At 41.4% G+C, this 22,528-nt stretch overlaps 1 protein-coding gene and 1 long non-coding RNA gene across 2 annotated transcripts in view; one reads left to right on the top strand and one right to left on the bottom strand.

The window, feature by feature from the left end:
- Kif23 (kinesin family member 23) overlaps positions 1-19,313 on the top strand; it is a 29,827-nt gene extending 10,514 nt beyond the window's left edge. The window contains 17 exon segments of the mRNA NM_001243981.1: positions 1,294-1,464; positions 4,288-4,400; positions 4,548-4,669; positions 6,396-6,498; positions 8,628-8,707; positions 8,794-8,913; positions 9,275-9,401; positions 9,738-9,896; positions 10,873-11,030; positions 11,480-11,653; positions 11,818-11,997; positions 12,410-12,721; positions 15,654-15,881; positions 17,118-17,200; positions 17,372-17,453; positions 18,076-18,146; positions 18,948-19,313. Coding sequence (NP_001230910.1) covers positions 1,294-1,464; positions 4,288-4,400; positions 4,548-4,669; positions 6,396-6,498; positions 8,628-8,707; positions 8,794-8,913; positions 9,275-9,401; positions 9,738-9,896; positions 10,873-11,030; positions 11,480-11,653; positions 11,818-11,997; positions 12,410-12,721; positions 15,654-15,881; positions 17,118-17,200; positions 17,372-17,453; positions 18,076-18,146; positions 18,948-18,963 — 2,299 coding nt within the window. The 3' untranslated portion in view covers positions 18,964-19,313.
- LOC103161108 lies at positions 13,346-22,520 on the bottom strand. Its single transcript, XR_003485174.2, has 3 exons — positions 22,373-22,520; positions 21,020-21,080; positions 13,346-14,039 (listed from the first exon to the last, which is right to left on the bottom strand). It is a non-coding gene; the product is annotated as an uncharacterized LOC103161108 (long non-coding RNA).
- Positions 22,521-22,528: the final 8 nt, after the last annotated feature.

Here is a 22,528-nt window from a genome sequence, read left to right as displayed (position 1 = left end):
TTTTTCTTTCCCGAGACAGGGTTTTTCTGTGTAATTTTGGAGCCTATCCTGGCACTCGCTCTGGAGACCAGGCTGGCCTCGAACTCACAGAGATCCGCCTGCCTCTGCTTCCTGAGTACTGGGATTAAAGGCGTGCATCACCAACGCCCAGCTTTTTTTTTTTTTTTTAATTTATTTATTAGTTCTAGTTAGGGAACAAGCTTGTTTCACATGTAAGTCCCCTCTCCCTCTCCCTCCCCTCACCCTCATCCCCCACCTCCAGCCTATCCCCCACCTCATCCACCCACCACTCCCCAGGCAGGGTAGGGCCCTCAACGGGGGCTCTGCAAAGTCCACCAAATCTTCCTGTGCTGGTCCTGGACCCGTCCCCATGTGTCCAGGGCCAGAGTGTAACCCTTCACGTGGGATGGGCTCTCAAAGTCCCTTCTTGCACCAGGGAAAAATACTAATCCACCACCAGAGTCTCCCTGATGTGCAGAGGCCTCCTTATTGACATCCATGTTCAGGGGTCTGGACCGAGGCATGTTCTTAACTGCTGATATTTTGTTTGGTTTCGAGAGGATATTTCTGTGAGTTGGGGAGGGTGAGTGCCTGTGCTATGAATCTTGAGGGCTTAGTTGTCCTTGACCCACCTTGAATCTGAATAAAATTGCTTTGATTTCAGTTTTAAATGGCAGAACATTTGTTAGAGTATTTCCTCCCTGGTATTTCAGGTGTTTTGTTTTGTTTTGTTTTGTTCTTGTGGTTTTTCAAGACAGGATTTCTCTGTGTAATATTCTTGGATTCTTGGCTGGCCTGGAAGTCACTTTATAGACCAGGTTGGGATTAAAGGCATGCACCACTCCCAACAATTCAGTTAGGTTTCTATTGCTGTGATAAAAATATCATAAACCAAGCAGCTTGGAGGAGAAAAGGATTTATTTCATCTTACACTTCTAAGTAACAGTCCATCACTGAAGAAAGTCAGGATAAGAACTTAAGCAGGAGCTGATGCAGAAGCCATGGAGGAGTGCTGTTTACTGGTTTACTTCCCATGGTTTGTTCAGCCTACTTTCTTATACAACCCTGGGCCACTGGCTCAGGGTTGGTACTGCCTACAGTAGACTGGGCCCTCCCACATCAATCATTAATCAAGAAAATGCTAGACAGACTTGCCTTTTGGCCAGCCTCGTGGAGGTATTTTCTCAGTTGAGAGCTCCTTTTCCCAAGTACTCCAGCTTGTGTCAAGTTGACATAAAACCAGCCAACACAGTGGTTAAAATCTGACTTCGAGGAATCTGTTTCTTGTTTCAGGAGACAAGCAGATCCAGAATTTTCCGATATGATAAATGTACAAGAATTTTGCAAAGCAGAAGAAGTTGATGAAGACAGTGTCTATGGTGTATTTGTCTCTTACATTGAAATCTATAATAATTACATATATGATCTATTGGAAGAGGTGCAGTTTGATCCCATAAAGCCCAAGTAAGTATCGAAGAGAGTCTCTTCAGATAATCCTGGAAAACTACCCCCAGCAATTGTTGATTTCTTCGGGTATAGGTGAGGATAATGCTTACATTAGTTTTCAGAATGCACAAAAATCATGTAGTCATGCTCAACAAATACTTTTATCTTAACTAGATTGTAGCAGGTTAAGGCATTGTGACCTAAAGATCCAGCTTGGAAATTGCTTTTGAAAACTTAGCCTTAGTTTTGAGACAAATCTCAATTTTGTAGATGGTATTGGGGGCATCTTTAACACCCTGACAGTGCTGGCGTGGTTGCAGCTTCTTTGACTGTCTGTGTCTTGGTGGTCTCTTAGAGTGGGTCCTTGTCTGTACAAGTAATTCTTAGCTCATCCATTGTGGATTAGTGTAAAGCCACATTGCATTGTTATTTTTCGAGAGGAAAATGCTACTGCTTAGATATCTGTGTGTCTTGACTTAAAGAATCTGAAGACCAATTACCATATAGCTTTGTAAAAGTACCTCTCTTTGTGCCAGAATTGATTCACAAATACTGTGTCTGATTAGTACATTGTACTTTTTGGTTTTTCAAGACAGGGTTTCTCTGTGTAGCCTTGCCTATCCTGGAACTCACAGAGATCCACTTGGCTCTGCCTCCCAAGTGCCAGGAATAAAGGCATGCCTCACTTAGCCCAACACTACTATATTATTTTTATGTTTCTTTTGTTTGCAGTTTGTTTGGCTTATTTCAAGTGATACTACTGTCTGGTTTTATTTAGTCATGCAAAGGAAACAGCACCTGCACTCTGCTAAATTGCACTGATTGTGGATTTAATGTGAGGATAGTGTTAGCTCTCCTTTTCTGCTTTTCTTTCTTCCTTTTTTTTTTTTTTTTTTCCTTATTTTTATTTTTGTTTGTTTTTTCGAGACACAGTTTCTCTGTTTAACAGCCCTGGCTGTCCTGAAACTTGCTTTGTCCTGGAACTGGCTCAGCTCTCTTTTTCTGAGTGGTTAATATTTATTGGCTTTTAATGCAGTGGAGTCTCTCAAGTGGAGGGTTTTAAAATGTCCACCAGCACTGTCACTAGTCTAGACTGAAATGCTGTGGCGGGATGGCTACTCTAGAACATTAATGTCTGCCTTATTCCTTTGATAGGTGGAAAGGCTGCAGTACACCTATGAGGAACGCAGAGTCTGTGTATGTGATGATACTGACTCTTCTTAAGGAGAAGGATGTGGTTTTCACTAGTGGGGGCAGTGGGCAGGCTGCTACCTCTAAACCCTTCTTTTCTTTTAGAAATCTTCCCTTGATTGTCAGTGATGGTGGTTGGTAAATGTCTCCATCCTCACCATTCACAAAGTGGGGAGTGGGGCTGGTGAGAGGGCTCAACAGGTAAAGGTGCTTGCTGCCAAGACTGACAACCTGAGTTCTATCCCTGGAACCCACATGGTAGTAGGGAAAAACTGACTTTCTAAGTTGTTCTCTGACCTCCACACATTCAATTCCATGTAAATTAATGAAAATACGGGACTGAAGAGATTGCTCAGTGATTAAGAGCACTGGCCGCTCTTCCAGAGAACCTTTTGATTCTCAGCACCTACATGGTGGTTCCCAACCATCTTCTTTAACTTCAATTCCAGGAGATCCAATATCCTCTTCTAGTTTCTGTAGGTGCCAAGAACACTTGTGATGCAAATATTTACATACAAGCAAAACATCCATACATGAAAAATAAAAACATTTCTTAAAAATTAATTAAAACAGAACATGCAAGCACCCTTACCTAACCTTAACCAACTGCAAACTAAAACTTACCAAGCTACTTTGTGGGATTGGCACTCTGGGAATATATTAAATCCCTTCTGAATTTATTCTCTTCATTGTTATGAAGGTCAGAACCAGTTGAATATGCTGATCTTTTAAATGAGGAAAAGTGCTACATTATGATCTGTAACTTGTGCTATATAAGATAGTGTTATAGTACTGTTATAGTCTAAGTGTCAGAGTTATTTAATGTACTTTTTAGGGTGACTTAGAGCAAACATTAAAAGCAGAATTGTTTCTGGCTTTATAACTAATCTTAACTGTGTAATCATCTTTTGTTTAAATCTGCCATTTCTTTGGGGATCTTATATAAATTTATGTCCATTAAACAAAGGGTGTCATGGGAACATGCTTGTTCTGTCTCACCATGTGGTGCCTCTATCATAACACTGCAAGAAGGCTCCCATTGGGTGTCAGCACTACACACATGGACTTTCCAGCTTTTAGAACCATGCAGTGAAGCTGGGGGGTGGTGGCACACGCCTTTAATCACTGCACACGCCTTTAATCACAGCACTCAGGAGGCAGAGGCAGAGGCAGGTGGATCTCTGTGAGTTCAAGACCAGCCTGGTCTACAAGAGCTAGTTCCAGGACAGGCTCCAAAGCCACAGAAAAACCCTGTCTCGGAAACCCCCCTCCCAAATAAAAGGGGGGCTGGCGAGATGGCTCAGAGGTTAAGAGCACGGACTGTTCTTCCAGAGGTCCTGAGTTCAATTCCAAGCAACCACAAGGTGGTTTACAACCATTTATAATGAGATCTGGTGCTCTCTTCTGGTGTGCAGGAATACATGCAGGCAAAACGCTGTCTAAAGGGAAAAAAAAAGAACCATGCAATGAATTTAAGAAAAGCTGGGAATGTGCTCAGTGGTGGAGCACTTAGCTAGCATGCATGAGGCTTGGGTTCTGTCAGTGTTAAGGTGAAAGGGGATATTGTGTTGCTTGGCACTTTAACCTTAGACTTAAAGGAAGACTGTTGTATCTCATCTAGGAAACTAACCATTTCTTTCTTTCCCACAGACTCCCACAATCTAAAATACTGCGGGAGGATAAGAACCACAATATGTATGTTGCAGGATGTACAGAAGTAGAAGTGAAATCTACAGAAGAAGCTTTTGAAGTTTTTTGGAGAGGTTAGAAACAACTAGAATTTGAAAAGTGTGAACTGATGGTTTTAACCCTCAGAGTTGTTGCTATGATTTAACAGCAGTCCCTTTGGATTAATTGGTATAATAAATGGCTGAGTCCAAGTATAATCAATGATTTCTCTGTCATCATAGGTCAGAAAAAGAGACGTATTGCTAACACCCATTTGAATAGAGAATCCAGCCGTTCACATAGCGTGTTCAGCATTAAACTCGTCCAGGCTCCCCTGGATGCTGATGGAGACAATGTCTTACAGGTAATGTTTGTGTATGAATCTTGTCTTTACTAATTTAGCCCAAAGGTTTTGGAAGATGATGCTACCATGGTGGTGCAGATTACTCTAGAGTTAATAGCTGTATAGCTGGTGACTTTTTTTTTTTTTTTAAGTGCCAACAGTGCTGTTTCTGGGCACTGCCTATTGAGTGATCCTAGTGCATAGCATGTGGGCATGTGTAGTTTTCTGTGTCATGAAAAGGGTCTGAAAAACTTTAAAATGAAATGTGATGCATTGTTTTAGTTTTTTTGCCTTGTATGAGACAGGGTTTCGTGTAACAAGCCCAGTATGACTCTGAACATTTGTTTTTCATTTGAAATTATAGTGTAAATTACATTTCACCCTTCCCTTTCCTCTCCCAAAACTCTTCCCTTACTTGTTTTCAAAACCATGGTCTCTTTTGTTTCTTTTCTCACTATATTGGCAAGGCTGGGTCCAGGATTAAAGGCTCATGCCACCATACCTGACTTTGTTTTTGTGGTTTTTTTTGCAACAGAACCTTATTATGTAGTCTAGAGCTCAGAGATCCCTGCCACAGCTTCTCCTGCTAATACTAAGATCTTGTTTCACTGGTTATGACTGTTTAATGTGGCCATGTCTAGGCTGGCACGAAAGTGCTGAGGTTCACTACAGTTTGAATTCTGGTTCTTGACGCTGTCTGATCTGACTGTAAGAGAGCCTTCTCATAAGGTTGTGAGAATTAAGGGAAGCAGTGTGAAGTTTCTTGGCCACTGCTTGGATTATAGTCAATACTCAATAAATATTAGCCAGAAAATGACCACAGACAAGTCTTCCTGATTTCCAATGAATTACTTTTCTGGTGCTAGGGATGTGAATTACTGCTAAAAGCATAATACCATTTAGGTGCTTCTTGACTTTTTCTTTTCTTTCTTTCTTTCTTTTTTTTTTTTTTTTTTTTTTTTTGAGACAGGGTTTCTCTGTGTAGCTTTGGAGTCTATCCTGGCACTCGCTCTGGAGACCAGGCTGGCCTTGAACTCACAGAGATCCGCCTACCTCTGCCTCCTGAGTGCTGGGATTAAAGGCATGCGCCACCAATGCCCAGGGACTTTTTTTTTAAAGCTTTATTTTTATATGATGTGTGTGAGTATTTTGCCTGCAAGTATGTCTGTGCACCAAGTGTGGGAGCCTGGTGCTTGTGGAGGCCAGAAGAAGGTATCAGATCCCCTGAAACTAGAGTTACAGGCAGCCTCATGGGTGCTGAAAACTGTATTTGAGACTTGTACAAGAGCAGCCAGTGCTCTTAACCACTAAGCATCTGCCCACCCTGACTTGCATTTCTTTGTATAAGTTACGGTACTGTGAAATTATGTTATTTTAAATATGCTTTCACTTTTTTTGGGGTGTGTGTGTGTGTGTGTGTGTGTGTGTGTTGTGTTTCTGCAGACAGAGCTCAATACTCCCAGTCTGGAATACTAAATACCTGGTTTATAGCAGAATGGAACAAAATCCCTGTTAATCCCTGTTAAGGAGTCAGTTAATGTCTGCTCTGAGAAGGACAGTCAGGTAGCAGACAAGTACTCAGTGTCATGAGCTCTTTTGCAAACTCTACTGTATCATGCATCCTCTGCCATTCTGGTATTTGTATTGTGCACATACAGTATCCATTAAGACTTAATACCATGTTAACTGAATCTTAAAGAACATTGTAGCGAAGTATAATTTAGATTGTTGGCTTTATTCCTTGCAGGAAAAAGAACAAATTACCATAAGCCAGTTGTCTCTGGTAGATCTTGCTGGAAGTGAAAGAACCAACCGGACTAAAGCAGAAGGGAACAGATTACGTGAGGCTGGTGAGTGCAGTACTGTACTTATTTATGGCTACAACTTTCAACAACTTGGAACGGCAGTTTGTATTTATCAATAGGTGATTAATTTTCTGATTAATCAGTGGAATAACATAGACTATTAAACTTAGCATTTAATTGTGTGTGTACTCGAGTCAGTGGATAAGGAGCAGAAGGTAACTGGCAGGCACTTGTTATCCTGCCTCAAGCTTCTGAGCTGGGATTACAGGCTTGTATCATATCTAGCTAAAATGATGTATCTGGCAGGCATGATTGAGGGTTTTAGTCAGTGTTCAAGGTGAACAAAGTTCTTAACCACTTTGGAGATCTAATTGAGATCTGAATTTTTAGAGGTGTGATTAATGTACTAGCCTTATCTTGGCTCAGAAATCCAAATGAGATAAATCAGAAAAAGAAAGCTTGATGACTAAGAAATCCTGTTGAGATTGTAGAGGATCAGTTTGCTGGAAACATGTCCCTTCTGGGTATAGGAAGGACTTCTGTCCCTTTCTCATTGTAGTCTGAAGTGGTTCTTGGGATATGACCGGCCTCCCATGTATGAGGCACCTGAGTTCAGTCTCCAGCCCCACCACCCCTAAAAAAGAAAGGAAACAAGTCAAATAAATGAGTTTGTCTATGCCAGAATTTAGAGTTTGGAAAAAACTGTTAACTTTTCTGTTGCTGTGAAGAGATACCATGACCAAGGCAACTTATCAAAGGAGGCACTTAGCTGGGGGCTTGCTTACATCAGGGGGTTAGTCCATGACCATGATGGCACATCAGAGGGCATGGTGCTGGAGCAGTAGCTGAGAGCTTACTGTAGAGTAGCTGTGGGATCAGATGATTCACAACCATGAGGCAGAGAGAGAGAGAGAGACACAGAGACACAGAGAGACAGACACACACAGAGAGAGAGAGACAGAGACCCTGGGAATGGCTTGTGCTTTTGAGACCTTAAGCCCCATCCCTAATGAAACACCTCCACCACCAAGGCCACATCTCCATTCCTTCCCAAATAGTTCTATCAATTGGAGACCACACAGTCAAACATGAGCTATGGGGGCCATTTTCATTGAAACCACCAGAAAATTAAGTGTTAATTAATTTAACTTAATTAATTTATTTAATTAATTTAACTTAAAGTTTAACAGCAGTTAAACTTTCTTGTTGCACCAAATATGGTGGCACACATCTTTAATCCCAGCACCTGGGAGGTAGCCTGTTCTATAGAGCAAGTTCTAGGACAGCCAGGGTTGTTATAAGAGGAACCCTGTCTTGAAACCCCCCCCCCAAAAAAAAAAAACTAAATAATACTTGTTCCTCTTCCAGATAACCTGGGTTCACTTTTTTTGTTATTTTGTTTTTTGAGACAGGGTTTCTCTGTATTGTTTTGGAGCCTGTCCTGGAACTCAGCTCTGTAGACCAGGCTGGCCTCAAACTGACAGAGATCTGTCTGCCTCTGCTTCCTGAGTGCTGGGATTAAAGGCATGAGCCACCAAAGTCCGGCTGGGTTCACTTTTTATGTCCTATCCATATGACAGCTCACAAGTGTTTGTAACTCTAGTTCCAGGGAATCCTAAGCCCTCTTCTGGCCTTTTTGAGCACCAAGCGCATGAAGTAGATTTACATATATACAGGCAAACACAAAGAATAAAAATAAACAGCTTAAAAGAGATTCTCTTTTTTTAAAAAAAGAATAATATTGTATTTGAAGAGTTTTTTTTTTTTTTTTTAAGATTTTATTTATTATGTATACAGTATCCTGCCTGCATGTATACCTGCAGGCCAGAAGAGGGCACCAGATCTTATTACAGATGGTAGTGAGCCACCATGTGGTTGCTGGGAATTAAACTTGGGACCTTTGGAAGAGCAAGCAGTGTTCTTAACCCATGAGCCATCTCTCCAGCCCTGGAGAGTCTTTTCAATGGAGTCCCTGAAAGATGGTTATTGAAGCTATTAAGATTAATATAGTTGAAAGTATAGTGGGACCATAATGGACATATCTTGAACTTGAACCATGAAGATCTATATAATTTCCCAGCAGTTAAATGAAGTTTAGGTTTTACAAACACACAGATGTATTATGTACTACGTTTGCTGTTTTCAAATGTCTTCTGTGTCTGACTTCCTCTCAGGTAACATTAATCAGTCACTGATGACGCTTAGAACATGCATGGAAGTCCTTCGAGAGAACCAGACATATGGAACTAACAAGGTACACAGCAGCCTTAGTCAACCACTTTGTGGTTTAATCATGCATTTTAATTGTCTAATATGCTTAGGTTTTGAATGTCTTTATAGATGGTTCCGTATCGAGATTCAAAGCTAACTCATCTGTTCAAGAACTACTTTGATGGGGAAGGGAAGGTGCGGATGATCGTGTGTGTGAATCCAAAGGCTGAAGATTATGAAGAAAGCTTGGTAATTTAAGTGTATTTGTCCTATACAGTTGGGTTTCTTTAGGGAAAACAGCTACCTCAAGAATGGCGCACTGGCCAGGTGGTGGTGGTATACTCCTTTAATACCAGCACTTGGGAAGCAGAGACAGGCAGATCTCTGTGAGTTTGAGGCCAGCCTGGTCTACAGATAAGAGTTCCAAGATAGGCTCCAAAACAATACAGAGAAACCCTGTCTCAGGGAAAAAAAAAAAAAAAAAAAAAGTCACACTGCACATTTTGTAGATTAATAGATGGTCTCTGGCTATGTAAACAGAGCTATTTAGCCATCTGTAACGGGGTACTTGAGTAGGTTTGCTTTTACAGACTCTGCTTTGTATTTTTAGCAAGTTATGAGATTTGCTGAAGTAACCCAAGAAGTTGAAGTAGCGAGACCAGTAGACAAGGTGATATGTGGCTTGACACCAGGGAGACGATATAGAAACCTGCCTCGGGGCGGCCCAGTTGGAGATGGTATGATTTCATGCTATATTGCTATTCAATTGCTTGTCTTTCTGTAAACTTTAAAAAAATCTATTTACACCCTTCTCAAGAACCAAATGCAAGAAACTTTGAACTAAAAAGTAAGGTTCCTTGGTTATATGTTTAGATAAAATATTAGATAAGTTTTTGAGAAATCCCATGCCTAAAGCAGGGTGTAGTGAAGAATACCTGTAATTCTAGCACTGAGTAAGTTGAGGGCAAAAAAAAAAAAAAAAAAGATAAAATTCTGTGATTACTGGTTCAGGGGTTCTGCTCACAGCATCAGACTTGCTTAAAAGCTCTTTCATAATTTTAAATTCAATACAGAACCTTTGGTGACTGAAGTGAGTCTACAGAGCTTCCCACCACTGCCTCCATGCAAACTTTTGGATATCAATGATGAGGAGACCCTTCCAAAGCTGATCGAAACTTTGGAGAAACGACATCGCCTACGCCAAGTAATGACTGAGGAGCTTAACAGACAATGTAAGAACAGATCTGCTTACAGCTACTGTGACTTCAGAGGTAGAAACAGGTCTTAGTGACTCCACTTGGTGAGACATCTCTTTAAGGAAGACTTGTTTCTTGGCTTTGTAGTGGCCTCAAGATGTTTTTTAATCTGAATGGCAAGGTTTTGTTTTCCTCAACAGCTCAATTTTACTTTTAAGGAATATAAGGAGAAAAAAGTGGGTGTCTCCTCATCTGTGTTTACTTTTAATAGTGATGGATACAAGATATTATATAGTTTTCCCCTGTTGGCAAGTAATTTATATTTTGTAATTGTTGGTACCTCAATGTGGTGTAGGGAAAAGTGAAATGATGTTTGAAAATGTGTAGAACAATTGAACAAGTCTAGTCCATGGAAGTGACTGTGTCTCTGTGAGTGACCAAGCAGTATGCTAAGGTCTTCAGCCCAGGCTCAGCTGATCTGAAATACAGGATTATTTCTGTTTTTGCATTTGTAAGCAAGCTTTAAGTGTTAGAGAGAGGTTACAAAATACTTCTATGAACATCTCTCTTTTTTTTTAAGATTTATTTATTTAGTACAGTGTCTGCATATATGCCTGCTTGCCAGAGAGGGCACAAGATTTCATTATTGATGATTAAGTGCCACCATGTGGTTGTTGGGAATTTTAACTCAGGACCTCTGGAAGAACAATCAATTCTCTTAACCTCTGAGCCATCTCTCCAGCTCCTATAACATCTCTTATAGATATGAGAACCAAACTCCTGATTTCTTACCAAACTTGTTTCAGTCTTTTTCATTTTTTGGTGTTGAACCCAGGGCCTCATGCATATACAAAGCAGATATGTAACAGACAGCTTCATTCCCAGCCTTTCTTATGTACATTTGCCATAGGGGGATTTGCTAGAGTGCTACATTCTACCAAGTGTCTGCCAAAGAAAATTGGTTTTGTTTTATATCTGCATTAAACAGCACAATCTGTATACTTTGTTTCAGGTATGACTTTCAAAGCCTTATTAAAAGAATTTGACAGTTCTCTTTCAAATAAAGAAAACTACATTCAGGAAAAACTAAATGAAAAAGAAAAATTGATCTCAGGACAGAAATCAGAAATAGAACGACTGGAAAAGAAAAATAAAACATTGGAGTATAAGGTTTGTGGTCACATTTTCACCTGTGTACTTACTGCCCATTGGGCACTGCTTTCAGAACACCTCATATGCCTGTCACTGCTGTGAAGGGGCATGAAGGGAGGAAGAGAATGTGTAGTCTTTTAATCTTAGAAGTAGAACTTAGCTTGAGGAGATGTAGGCCCCTGGCTTGAGGGGTTTGTTGAGTAGCTTCTTTCTAGACCAAAGTGGAACTGAGGATTCAAGTGAGAGCAAAAGTGATGTCTCAATCTCTCTCTCTCTCTCTCTCTCTCTCTCTCTCTCTCTCTCTCTCTCTCTCTCTCTCTCCCTCTCCCTCTCCCTCCCTCCCTCCCCCTCCTTCTCCCTCTGTGTTTCCACAAATTTGCTTTTGTGAGCAATTGAAGGACTATTTATTGTACAATTAGGTGAGGTGTTTGCACAGCAGATGATAAGCACAGTGGTCTCCTTTGCAGATCGAGATTTTGGAGAAAACAACCACGATCTATGAAGAAGATAAACGCAATCTGCAGCAGGAACTTGAGAGCCAGAATCAGAAGCTTCAGCGGCAGTTTTCTGACAAGCGCAGATTAGAAGCCAGGTTGCAAGGCATGGTGACAGAAACATCGATGAAATGGCAGAAGGAATGTGTGAGTGTTTTCCTTAGGTTAAATGTTTTGTATTTCTGTGCTTGTGGCAGAGCTCTGGTGGTATCTGTTAATTCTGGAAGAAGTAGAGAACTGTCAGTTTCAAGTGGGTGGTGTGCTTATGCAGAGTGGTAAAGTAGATTGTAATTTTCCATTGATCCCCATAGGAACGTCGGGTGGCAGCCACCCAGCTGGAGATGCAGAATAAACTGTGGGTCAAAGATGAAAAGCTCAAACAGTTGAGGGCCATTGTGACTGAACCAAAACCTGAGAAGCCAGAGAGACCCTCCCGAGAAAGGGACCAGGAAAAAATCATTCAGAGATCGGTCTCTCCTTCGCCTGTGCCTGTAAGTGTTTGCAGCTTAGTGCTTACACACTTAGTATGTGTAGCTTAGTGCTAGAGAAAATTTATTCCAATTAGAGGAGGTTTCTCTGTGAGAATTGTTTGTTTCATGTTATTTTTTTAAGGTTCTATTTTTGAAACTTAGCACAAAAGGGCAGGGAATGGTGGCTCATGCCTTTAATCCCAGCATTTGGGAGGGAGATAGGCCAGCCTGGTCTACACAAAGTTCCAGACCTAACCACGGCTATATAGTGAGTCCTTGTCTCAGAAAAACAGCAAAAGCATATCACAAAAATTAATGACTGCAAACAGTTTCTCACAATGTTAAATCTTAATGTAGTAATAATTGTAGAAAAGTAATATTGTTTCTCTCAGTTTTTCAGTCTTATTCATTAATTTTTCTCCAATTTTTCTAGCTTTCTAGTAACAATATTGCTCAGATTTCCAACGGCCAGCAACTCATGAGCCAACCACAGCTACACAGGCGCTCTAACTCTTGCAGCAGCATTTCTGTAGCTTCCTGTATTTCGGAATGGGAGCAGAAACTATCTCCGTTCAGCACACCTGTCAATGTCACCTCTCTTGCAAGGCATAGGCAGCAGGAGCCAGGACAAAGTAAAACATGTATCGTGTCAGACAGAAGGCGAGGGATGTACTGGACTGAAGGCAGGGAGATGGTCCCTACATTCAGCAGTGAGATAGGCGTAGAAGAGGACCATTGCCACAGGGTTAGTGCCAGCATTCTTTAAAGCATTGTAGTGACAGACTTACCTCATTTGCTCTTTGTAACTTGGTTGGAAAAGTTTGATGGAAAGATGGGTAGCTTCCAAAATGAAGAAGCTCTGACTTTTAAAGACTGAGCCACCCTGAATTGAGGCTGAGCTCTTCATGTGAGAAAGCAGAAGCCTGTGCCTGTGAGCCCTGAATGCCAGCCTGAACAAGGGGCTTTGCACAGAATCTAGGAATATGATTGTCTTGCTGCTTCCTTGATCCCTCTCAGGGTTTTTTGTTTGTTTGTTCCTTATTTTTTCCCCCCTTGTTGCTGGTGATTGAGTTTCAACATGCTAAGATGCTAAGCAATTGCTTTATCACCAAGCTATAATCTCCCCAACCCAAATATGAATGTATAAGACTATACTTTTTTTTTCTTTTGGTTCCCCTTCCCAAAATATAACTTTTCTTGCTGTTTTTTTGTTTGTTTGTTTGTTTTTGTTTTTCGGGGGTGGGGAGTGGGATTTCATTTTTAAAGTTTTTTTGTTTTGTTTTTTTAATTTTATTTTATTAAAAAGAAAATTATTTTACATGTAAATCCCAGGTCCCTTTCCCTCCCCTCCTCCCCTGCCATCCCCATTTTAAAAGTTTAATTAATGGGTTATAGACTCTCCTGCCTCTGCTATTGGCAGTCACTATTATTTTATGCAAGAGGCTTTCCTCTTCTGAGATACTCTGAAGTAAGTCACAGGTGCTGTGACACTCAAAAAAAAAAAAAAAAAAGAGCATTTCCCTGTGTAACCACCTCTTCACCACTTGTAAGGCAGACAGTATTTCTTGAGTGGAGAGCCTCTCACTGTCCTACGTGACCCAGTGATGGCTTCTCCTTTCAACCCATGCTGCTGTCCAGATGCACACACTGCATGTGGCAATCACCAATCTTTCCTATGCTTTCACCTTTTTAATTTTTGTGATCTGAACTGTTTGAAACTACTGACAGTTTTCACATCCTGAAATTTTAATCTTGAGGTGATTAACTATACCTAATATTTTCTTCAATATTAAGATAAATTTTCCTTGAAATTTGAATAAATCATCACACTAATACTGTGAATTAGATATTCAATAAAATCTTAATTGCTCTTTTAAAATTATTCTAAGTAAAATGATCTTGTAGTAAATACTTGCATAAGATCCTCTTACCTGCTGGGTGGTGGTAGTGCATGCCTTTAATCACATTAGGGAGGAAGAAGCAGGTGGATCTCTGTGACTTTGAGGCCAATTTGGTCTGTAGCATGAGTTCCAGGACATCTAGGGCTGTTACATAGAGAAACCCTGTTTCAAAAACCAGAAAGATATTCTTACAGGATTTAGAATGTGATAAATGCCCTGCAATCTGATTGCTAATGATGATTATCAGTCTTGGGTTCTTCTAAGGCAGCAGACACTTCTACAGTCCTAAATTCTAGCTTTGCAGATTTTACTTTAAGCCTTTCAGGGAGCCGATCATGGTGAATGGTCTCTGTGATCACTTTTAGTAAATCCTCCTCTTTTTTATCAGACTCCAGACTCTTTTTTATCAGGTCTGTTTTATACCTGCCAGCAGTAAGAAAATGCCTGACTTAGCCATGCGACAGTCAGGAGGATGTACTAAGACACAGACTTTAACTTTTTTCTTGAAATCCAAATCTTTTTAGAAGTGCAGCAGAAAAGTTTCCATGAGGTTATATCTCTGTGTCCATGTTCATTGGTCAGAAATTATCAGGAAGACTGAGCTTTACATTTTGGTGAGGAAAGAGTTTCAAAATACTTGTCATGACTGCTAGTAGATTCTCTGCAGTTTGTCCCCTTTTCAAAGTTTGATTTGAATGTATTATGCCGTAAATGTGTTCAGGGACGCTATTCTGCCAAGTGCTAGATTCTAAGAGCTAGGTTTTCTTATTTAACATCAATCAAACCATTTTCAGAGTGGAAAGTTTTCTGCCTGCATGGAAGCTCAGTGTCTTTAGTGGCAAGTTGTGGTGACTGTTGTACACGTGTCATTAGAGCTGTCCCTGAGCTGGTTTCCTATAACTGAATAACTGAATCAGAATCCTCATTTGGATAGGTTGGAAAGGCTCTGCCTGTACTCTGTTTAACAAACAGGAGACACAATTGCTTATATTACTATATCATGTACACGAAATACATTTTCTTGAGCTGAATGTGCTGTTTAACTTAGCACACATAGCATTTGACTGGAAAACAACTAGTGTTTATATATGATACAAGCTAATTTCATACTATCGTCTTTGATTCTTGGAGCTTTTAGGAAACATTTGGAGAAGAAAAATTGTTGGTATATTTGAAGCTTTTGTGGCATGTGTTTTGAGATATTAAAAGTCTTTACTGCAAGTGCCTAGAAGTGCTTGACACTGTTTAGGCATGCTGCACCTGAAGTTCCTGTGTTCTTCGGGGCTTTTCTTGCTAAGTCAGAGCTTCAACAGCTTGCAGTTTTTTGGTCTGGCTGTATATGGAGGAATATTTTCTATTTAGGTGCCTCAGACATACTTATGTGTTATATTGATCCTGCTGTTACCTTTAACAGACCTGTTAGTCTATGTATTGCTTCACAAAGCAGGCATAATAATTGGTTTTTAATCAAGAATACAAAATGGATTATTTTTCCCGAACTAGCCATAAACAAGAGGATCTAGAGTCACCACAATCTTATCTTTTGCCCTTTATTGAAACAGAAACTCCCATATGACCATTCTCTCTATACTGTTGTCTAAAAATGTCTGTTGGTTCTGTTTGGCTAAGAGAACATTAAATGACTTACTCCTTTAGCTTGGACAGGTTTGATTTCTGTTGTTGTGAACTTGCATTGTAAACTGCTGCACTTCTAATGGTACCTCAAAGTAATCCTGGGCTGTGCTTGTTTCTCAATTCCTCTTTCAACCTGATCAGAACACACCAATTCCTGTACGACACAGAAGGTCCCGCTCTGCAGGGAGCAGATGGGTAGATCATAAGCCTGCCTCTAATGTGCAAACTGAGACAGTCATGCAGCCACATGTCCCTCATGCCATCACAGTGTCTGTTGCAAATGAAAAGGCGCTAGCTAAGTGTGAGAAGTACATGCTGACCCACCAGGAACTAGCCTCCGATGGGGAGATTCAGACTAAAGTAATTAAGGTAAAAACAAGTCTTTATATATATATATATAAAAAAAAATAGCACTGAGAAATATTTGACCTGCTATCCCTTGATGAGATCTAGAATATAAATGGGGTGTTGGGTGGAACTTTTAGCAGAAAATTAATGTAGTTGCTTAGGTTGTGAATCTGCTGGATCTGCTTAAATAGGCTTAGAGTCTTGGGTTTTCTTCTAGATCCATGATGTACTTTTAGTTACTACATATTACCTAAAACTTAGTTTCAAAAGTAAACCCAGCCAGGCGGTAGTGGCACATGCCTTTAATCCCAGCACTCAGGAGGCAAAGGCAGGCAGATCTCCATGAGCGAGTTCCAGGACAGCCAGAGCTACACCGAGAGACCCTGTCTCAAAAAACAAAACAAAACAAAAAAATCCAGAGCCATATTGACAACTTGCCTGAGCCCTAGCATGGGGAGGCCTAGGAAGGCAGGTTACCAGTTTGAGCCCATCCTGGAGCACATAGTTAACTTGAAAAACCAGATAGCAGCAAAAGAAAACAACCATCTCCTATTCTGTTATTTCAAGATTAAATGTTTGCATTAAAATGCCTGGTCTACAAAGCAAGTTCCAGGACAGATTCCAAAACACCTGTCTTGAAAAACCAAAAAAAAAAAAAAAAAAAATGTTCTATGCCAGGTGGTGGTGGTGCTCGCCTTTAATCCCAGCACTCAGTAGGCGAATCTCTGTTAGTTCAAGGCCAGCCTGGTTTACAGGGTTCCATGGCAGCAAACACCCCCCCCCCCAACACACACACACACACCAAAAAAAGAAAAAGAAAAACACCAAACAAATGAAAAAAAATTAACAGTTTCAAAGTAAATAATGCACAAAATTTGATTGGGAAAGTTACTCAGTACTGAGCTACCCCAATTCTTTCTTGGAAAGAAGAGACTTTCTGCCTATAGAAGATTTCTTGTGATCATTATAGCCATTATGAAAAGTTGTGTGTGTGTGGGGGGGGGGGTGTACATTTCAGGTCAAGAGGACCGACAGTTTTAATTATAACTGCTGCCACCAGAAGGACAACAGCACCTTAAACATGGAGCTGCCTCTGCTGGGTTAATTTAGCTTTTAAATTTATAGGTATAATAAAATACTCCCCATAGCTAGGAATGTTACTGATTATCCTGTGTTGGACTTTAGTTAGTAAGAGGTGGACTGAAATTTCTGAAACATTTGATCAGTCGATTTAGTGACCTTTTCTCTTGGATTTAGGGTGATGTTTATAAGACCAGAGGTGGTGGACAATCTGTTCAGTTTACTGATATTGAGACTTTAAAACAAGAATCGCCGACTGGGTGAGTGCTGGTCACTAATAAAAGGGCTGTTTCTTAGCCTCTTCTCAGGAACAGATACCCTGTGAAGTTTATCATTAATTCTCCGCAGGGGTATAGGTGGTTTCTCCCCTTCTAATGTTTTTCATTCTTAGATGCAAAAATGATTGTTGCATCGTGTTTCCCCTTTTTCAGTAGTCGAAAACGAAGATCATCCACAGTAGCACCTGCCCAACCAGATGGTACAGAGTCTGAATGGACCGATGTAGAAACAAGGGTAGGGGTGAAATTAAATACTTGCTTGCTAAAATTAGCTGCCTAATGCTGTAGCACTTTGTGCTCTTTGAAGTTGCTAAGGTGGGACAACATACTGCCTCTGCAGCCTGGAGGCCTGTAACTAACATTCTAGTAGGGCACTTGCATTTCTTTAGGTCTGGTCTTTAGTTAGAGGTTGTGTGTGTCTGTGTGTCTGTGTGCACGCGCACACTAACGTGTATGGGGGACAAAGGACTCAAGAGTGGATGGAGAGTATTGCTCCAGACTAATGAAAATCATAGCAGATGGACTAACCTGAAGCAGCACCTAGTGCTTCCTGTGACCATTACCTCTGAGGCTCCTGGGGGAAGGATCGGGCAAGGCCCTGGCCACCAGCTTCTTCAGGACTCCCCCCTTTCTCTCATTCCTTATCTAAGATGAAAAGATACCTGGATACTCTCTCAGGCCCTTCTTGTTCTTGTTGCCTGTGCAGAAATGAATTGTGTGTGACTAGTGGTTTAACCTAGGTGTCCTCGCTGAACTAAGGCATTGTTGGATTTCATCGCAGTAGAGCCCGTATAAATGAACATGTGCTTCTGGATTGTTGGGAGCTGACCTTTCCCTCTTTTGTCATTTTCCTCTAGTGTTCAGTTGCTGTTGAGATGAGAGCAGGATCTCAACTGGGACCCGGATATGAGCACCATGCACAACCTAAGTGAGCACCACTCCCTTTCCCAGGCTTTCCATCACCACTGCTGCTCCAGCTGTGCCTCACTCTCTGGCTTTTACCTGGGCCAGGCTGACAGTTTGTGGTCAGCCTCTGTCATGCTGTGCTCTCCAGAGTGCTGTAAGAGCTGCTGGAGGAGATGTCAGCAGATTGATGACTTTTGCTCACACTTGGCCACTTCTAAATCTTTTTGAGGCTGAGCTGAAAGCTGGAGGTGAAAGGGGCATGTCTATTAGCTATATGGCAAAGCATTTAATACACAAAAAATGTTGACTTCTAGCTGTCTTTGGGATCACAGACAAGACTTTGCTCTCAGCTGAGGTCTGATTTCTTTGTACTTCTGCAGGATGACTCACACTGGGGTTGACAGCATTGTTTGTGTGTGTCACTCTTACCTAATGGACCTCATAGTTTTGGAATAGGTGTACACATGTTATATAAATAGGTAAAGCTGAATGCCAGAATTCATGATGAATGAAGCATGTCATTTGCTCTTCTGTTAAATCCACACTGGGGAGCTGTCCTATTCTTTTTCCATTCTTCATAAAACCAATCTTTACACATCTCTCTCTACATTTTTCACCTTGGATTGGTTCCTTTGACAATTTTGAAGATGACTGTAGTAGGGTAAGAACAGGGAAGCTACTTCCTGTTACATTCTGTAAGTTACTTGCTTGCTCCAAGGACTTGAATTTTCTTCTTATAAAAGGAATTCTCACAAAGAGAATTTGTTTTGACTGTGTCGCCAAGTGTAGAATTCAATATTACATGCTGTTTCTTGTGTTGTAGGCGAAAGAAGCCTTGACCTGATAGCCCTGGTGGCCGAAGAATGTTTTTGTTTGTGTTGGTGATTTCTCCAAAGCTGTGCCAGACGCAGTATCTGAATCATCCTACAGAAGAATGTATCTGGATCACATTGTATTTTTTATTGTGACTTTTCCAACTGTTCTGAATATTTTCTAAGGTTTTATAAAAAAAAAATGCTGCTATTGATTAGCCGCAAAAAATGCACTTTAGACATATTTAAGAATTTAAAGATGGTGAGTGGGCAATGGTAAAACCATTTTAGGAAGATGTTTAGAATTCTGTATGTATATATTCACTTTCTGCTTTTATATATGCCAAAAGAATTGAAATAAAAAGCACTAAAAAGCACAAAGTTGTGTATTGGACATTCACTCAGCAAGATCCCAAGCAACTGGAGTGTTCTGTTTATCTGGTACTTGGTGTTAGTGGGATACAAGGAAAGAAAATGTAGAGAATAGAAAGTTGGTTGTGGCATGCCTTGGTTGTGGCCCATGCATTTAATCCCAGCATTTGAGGCCAGCCTGGTCTACAAAGTGAGTTGGGGTATGAAACAGGTAAGATATTGCTCGTGGGCTTATAAAACCAAGTCCGACATCAAAACTACCATGCTATTCGTCCTGTTTTAATACATTAGCTTTGCTGGACACTTCTTAGCTCCTAATGATTAATTTAGTTGGAAACCAACTTTGATTTATAACTCAGGCATTCCTTGGAAGGGAAGTGCTCAAAATCAAAGCCTCAGATGGAGGCCAGGTTTAGCAGGATATTTCAGTGTTCCATCATTCACTTGAGATGATGGACATGTCTGAAGGTGACTGCAGGATGTTCTATGCCATCCTCTCTGTTCCTCAAGAGTGCAGTATTCCTTACACTGCAGAGTATAGTGCTGTAATTGGCCCCTTGAGCATATATATATTCTAGCGTATTGAGGGTAGAGACGATGGCTAGAAGTGCTGGTTGTAGGTTTTGTGCACACCCAGCTTTAGCCAAGTTTTTTAAATTTGTTTTAAATTTGCCATTCTCACTAGCAACTCTCCAAACTGATAAGCATGAAATAGGATCTCATTGGTTTAATGAATATTTCCAGGTTGTGATTTGGTTTCTCAAATATAAGAGTCTTTGCAATAAAAATACTTAGTAAGATCTTGGGTGTGTAGGACTTTATGTATCCTTTGCAACTTGAAACTTTGGATCTCCCTGCCTATGACTTTTTTATGGCACCTTTATTTATGATGCCAGGGATTGATTCCATGTCCTCAGCATTCAAGGAGTACATTCTACCATCAGAGCCCCTGCCATCCTTTGGCAAAGCTGTTTTGAAACACCCATCTATATACTCCTTGGATTTCTTCTTTCTACTGACATTACCAGGTTCTCTTAGTATGAGAATGTGTTTAAGGCTCTCTGTTCCAGTCTGCACATCTATTTGCATTGCCAATAACACTAATAAAGAATTTCTCTAGGGCCAGGTGTGGTGCAAGCCTCTAATGTAAGAGCACTCAGCAGGTTGAGACACGGATTACCACAAATTCAAGGCCAGGCCAGCCTGGACTACAGAATCTTCAGGCCAATTGGGTTGTATAGTGAGGGGCCTGAGATATAGTTGAGTGGGTAGAGTGCTTGCATAAGGTACATCAGGCCCTGGGTTTGATCCCTAGCACTGCATGAACTGGCTGTAGTTGTGCACACTTAAAAATAAATCCCAGGTAGGGGCAGAAAGAGGATAACCGACATTCCAGGTTATCCTCAGCTACACAGCAAGTTCAAGGTTAGCTGGGGTACATGACACCCTGTCAGTTTTTTGTTTTAAAATTTGAGGCCAGCTTTCAAATTTCTATGAGAATAGAATTTCGATTGGAACTATCTAATTTAGGGAGAATTATCCCCTTAGGGATGCAGGCAGGCCAGAAGAGGGCACCAAGTTTCATTTTAGTTGTGAACTACCATGTGGTTGCTGGGAATTGAACTCAGAACCTCTGGAAGAGCAGCCAGTACTCTTAACCTCTAAACCATCTCCCCAGACACTCCCACACCCCGCCCCTTTAGGGTCTTACCTGAAAACTGTATTGCCCCGCAAGTTCCTTGTGATAACTGTTTTGTAGCTTGTTTGTAGTGCTGAAATCGAATTATATGCACTTTAAAACATCACACGTTGGAAATACTGTTTTTTTGATAGACTACTTGCCTAGTATGCTTAAGGCTCTGGTTTTAACTCCCTAGCACTTGAAACCCAAGGCCACTTTTACACAAACTGTCTAAGAGCTCTACAACTGAGCTGTACCTCAACCTGAAGTGGTTTTTTTGTTTGCTTGCTTGCTTGTTTTTGGTTTTTCGGGACAGGGTTTCTCTGTGTAGCTTTGGAGCCTATCCTGGCACTCTCTCTGGAGACCAGGCTGGCCTCCACTCACAGAGATCCGCCTGCCTCTTCCTCGGGAGTGCTGGGATTAAAGGTGTGCGCCACCAACGCCCAGCACTGAGGTGTGTTTTTAAGATTTTGTGTGTGTGTGTGTGTGTGTGTGTGAGCAGTCTTGGGGTTTCTATTGTTGTGCTAAAGTGCTATGCACTGAAACAGAAGCAAAGGAAGACATTCATGTTTATTCCCCCATTTTCAAAGAAAGTTTTTTCTATTAAGGTCTTTGCTTTGGTTGGAGCTGTGGTAGCAAATGCGTTTAATATCAGCATTCCGGAGGCAGAGGCAGGCCTTGAGTTCGAGGCCAGCCTGAAAAAAAAAATTGCTTTTAACTTCTGCTGAATATTCTTACCGGGTTATCAAAGTTACTCTCCTAGTTTTCTAGGGGTCTATGTGATCAGTTGCCTATTTTTATCACGTGGTCTACTTCTGTTCCCCCGCCCCACCATACCTTGCATGATACTTTTAAAATGTGTTTACTTTTGTGTGAGCGTATCTGCTGATGTTTGCTATGATCCGATCCCCTAAACTGTAATTCGAGTTTTGGGGTGGCAGAACCGAACTTGGGGCGTCTGGAAGAGCAGTAAAATGGCTTAACCTCTGAGGCATCTTCAGCACCCTCTGTGCTTTTTTTGTTTGGTTTTTCGAGACAGGGTTTCTCTGTGGCTTTGGAGGCTGTCCTGGAACTAGCTCTTGTAGACCAGGCTGGTCTCGAACTCACAGAGATCTGCCTGCCTCTGCCTCCCGAGTGCTGGGATTAAAGGCGTGCGTCACCACCGCCCGGCTCTTCTGTGCTCTCTTAATGTAATGAGTTTTCTAGGGATGGACCCTGACACACTGCATTCGATACACAACTCAGGGTACCGCATTTGCCTACTCCAGAGCCAGAGTCTCTGGTTCCAGGGTGGGGGGGGGGGGGCCGACCACGTGACCGCCAGGGCTTGAGTCGGCTAGTGACTTTTCGGACAGTGTGCCCACGGCACGGGAGCGCTCCTACCAGTTCAAGTACGGGACCGGACCAGTGCGTTTCGCCCACATCACTTTCCTTTTAGCTGCTAAACCCTAAAGCTCGGCGTTGCCAATGCTCGCAAGCCGCGAGTCGCCGGCCAGACCGGAAACAGGATGCGCAAATCCGGAACTGCGCCTCTCGTTC

The sequence above is a fragment of the Cricetulus griseus genome, chromosome 4 (genome assembly GCF_003668045.3).
Source record: "Cricetulus griseus strain 17A/GY chromosome 4, alternate assembly CriGri-PICRH-1.0, whole genome shotgun sequence".
Classification (NCBI taxonomy): Eukaryota; Metazoa; Chordata; class Mammalia; order Rodentia; family Cricetidae; genus Cricetulus; species Cricetulus griseus.
Note: the sequence above shows the minus strand (reverse complement) of the source record. Positions and strands in the feature narration are given on the sequence as shown.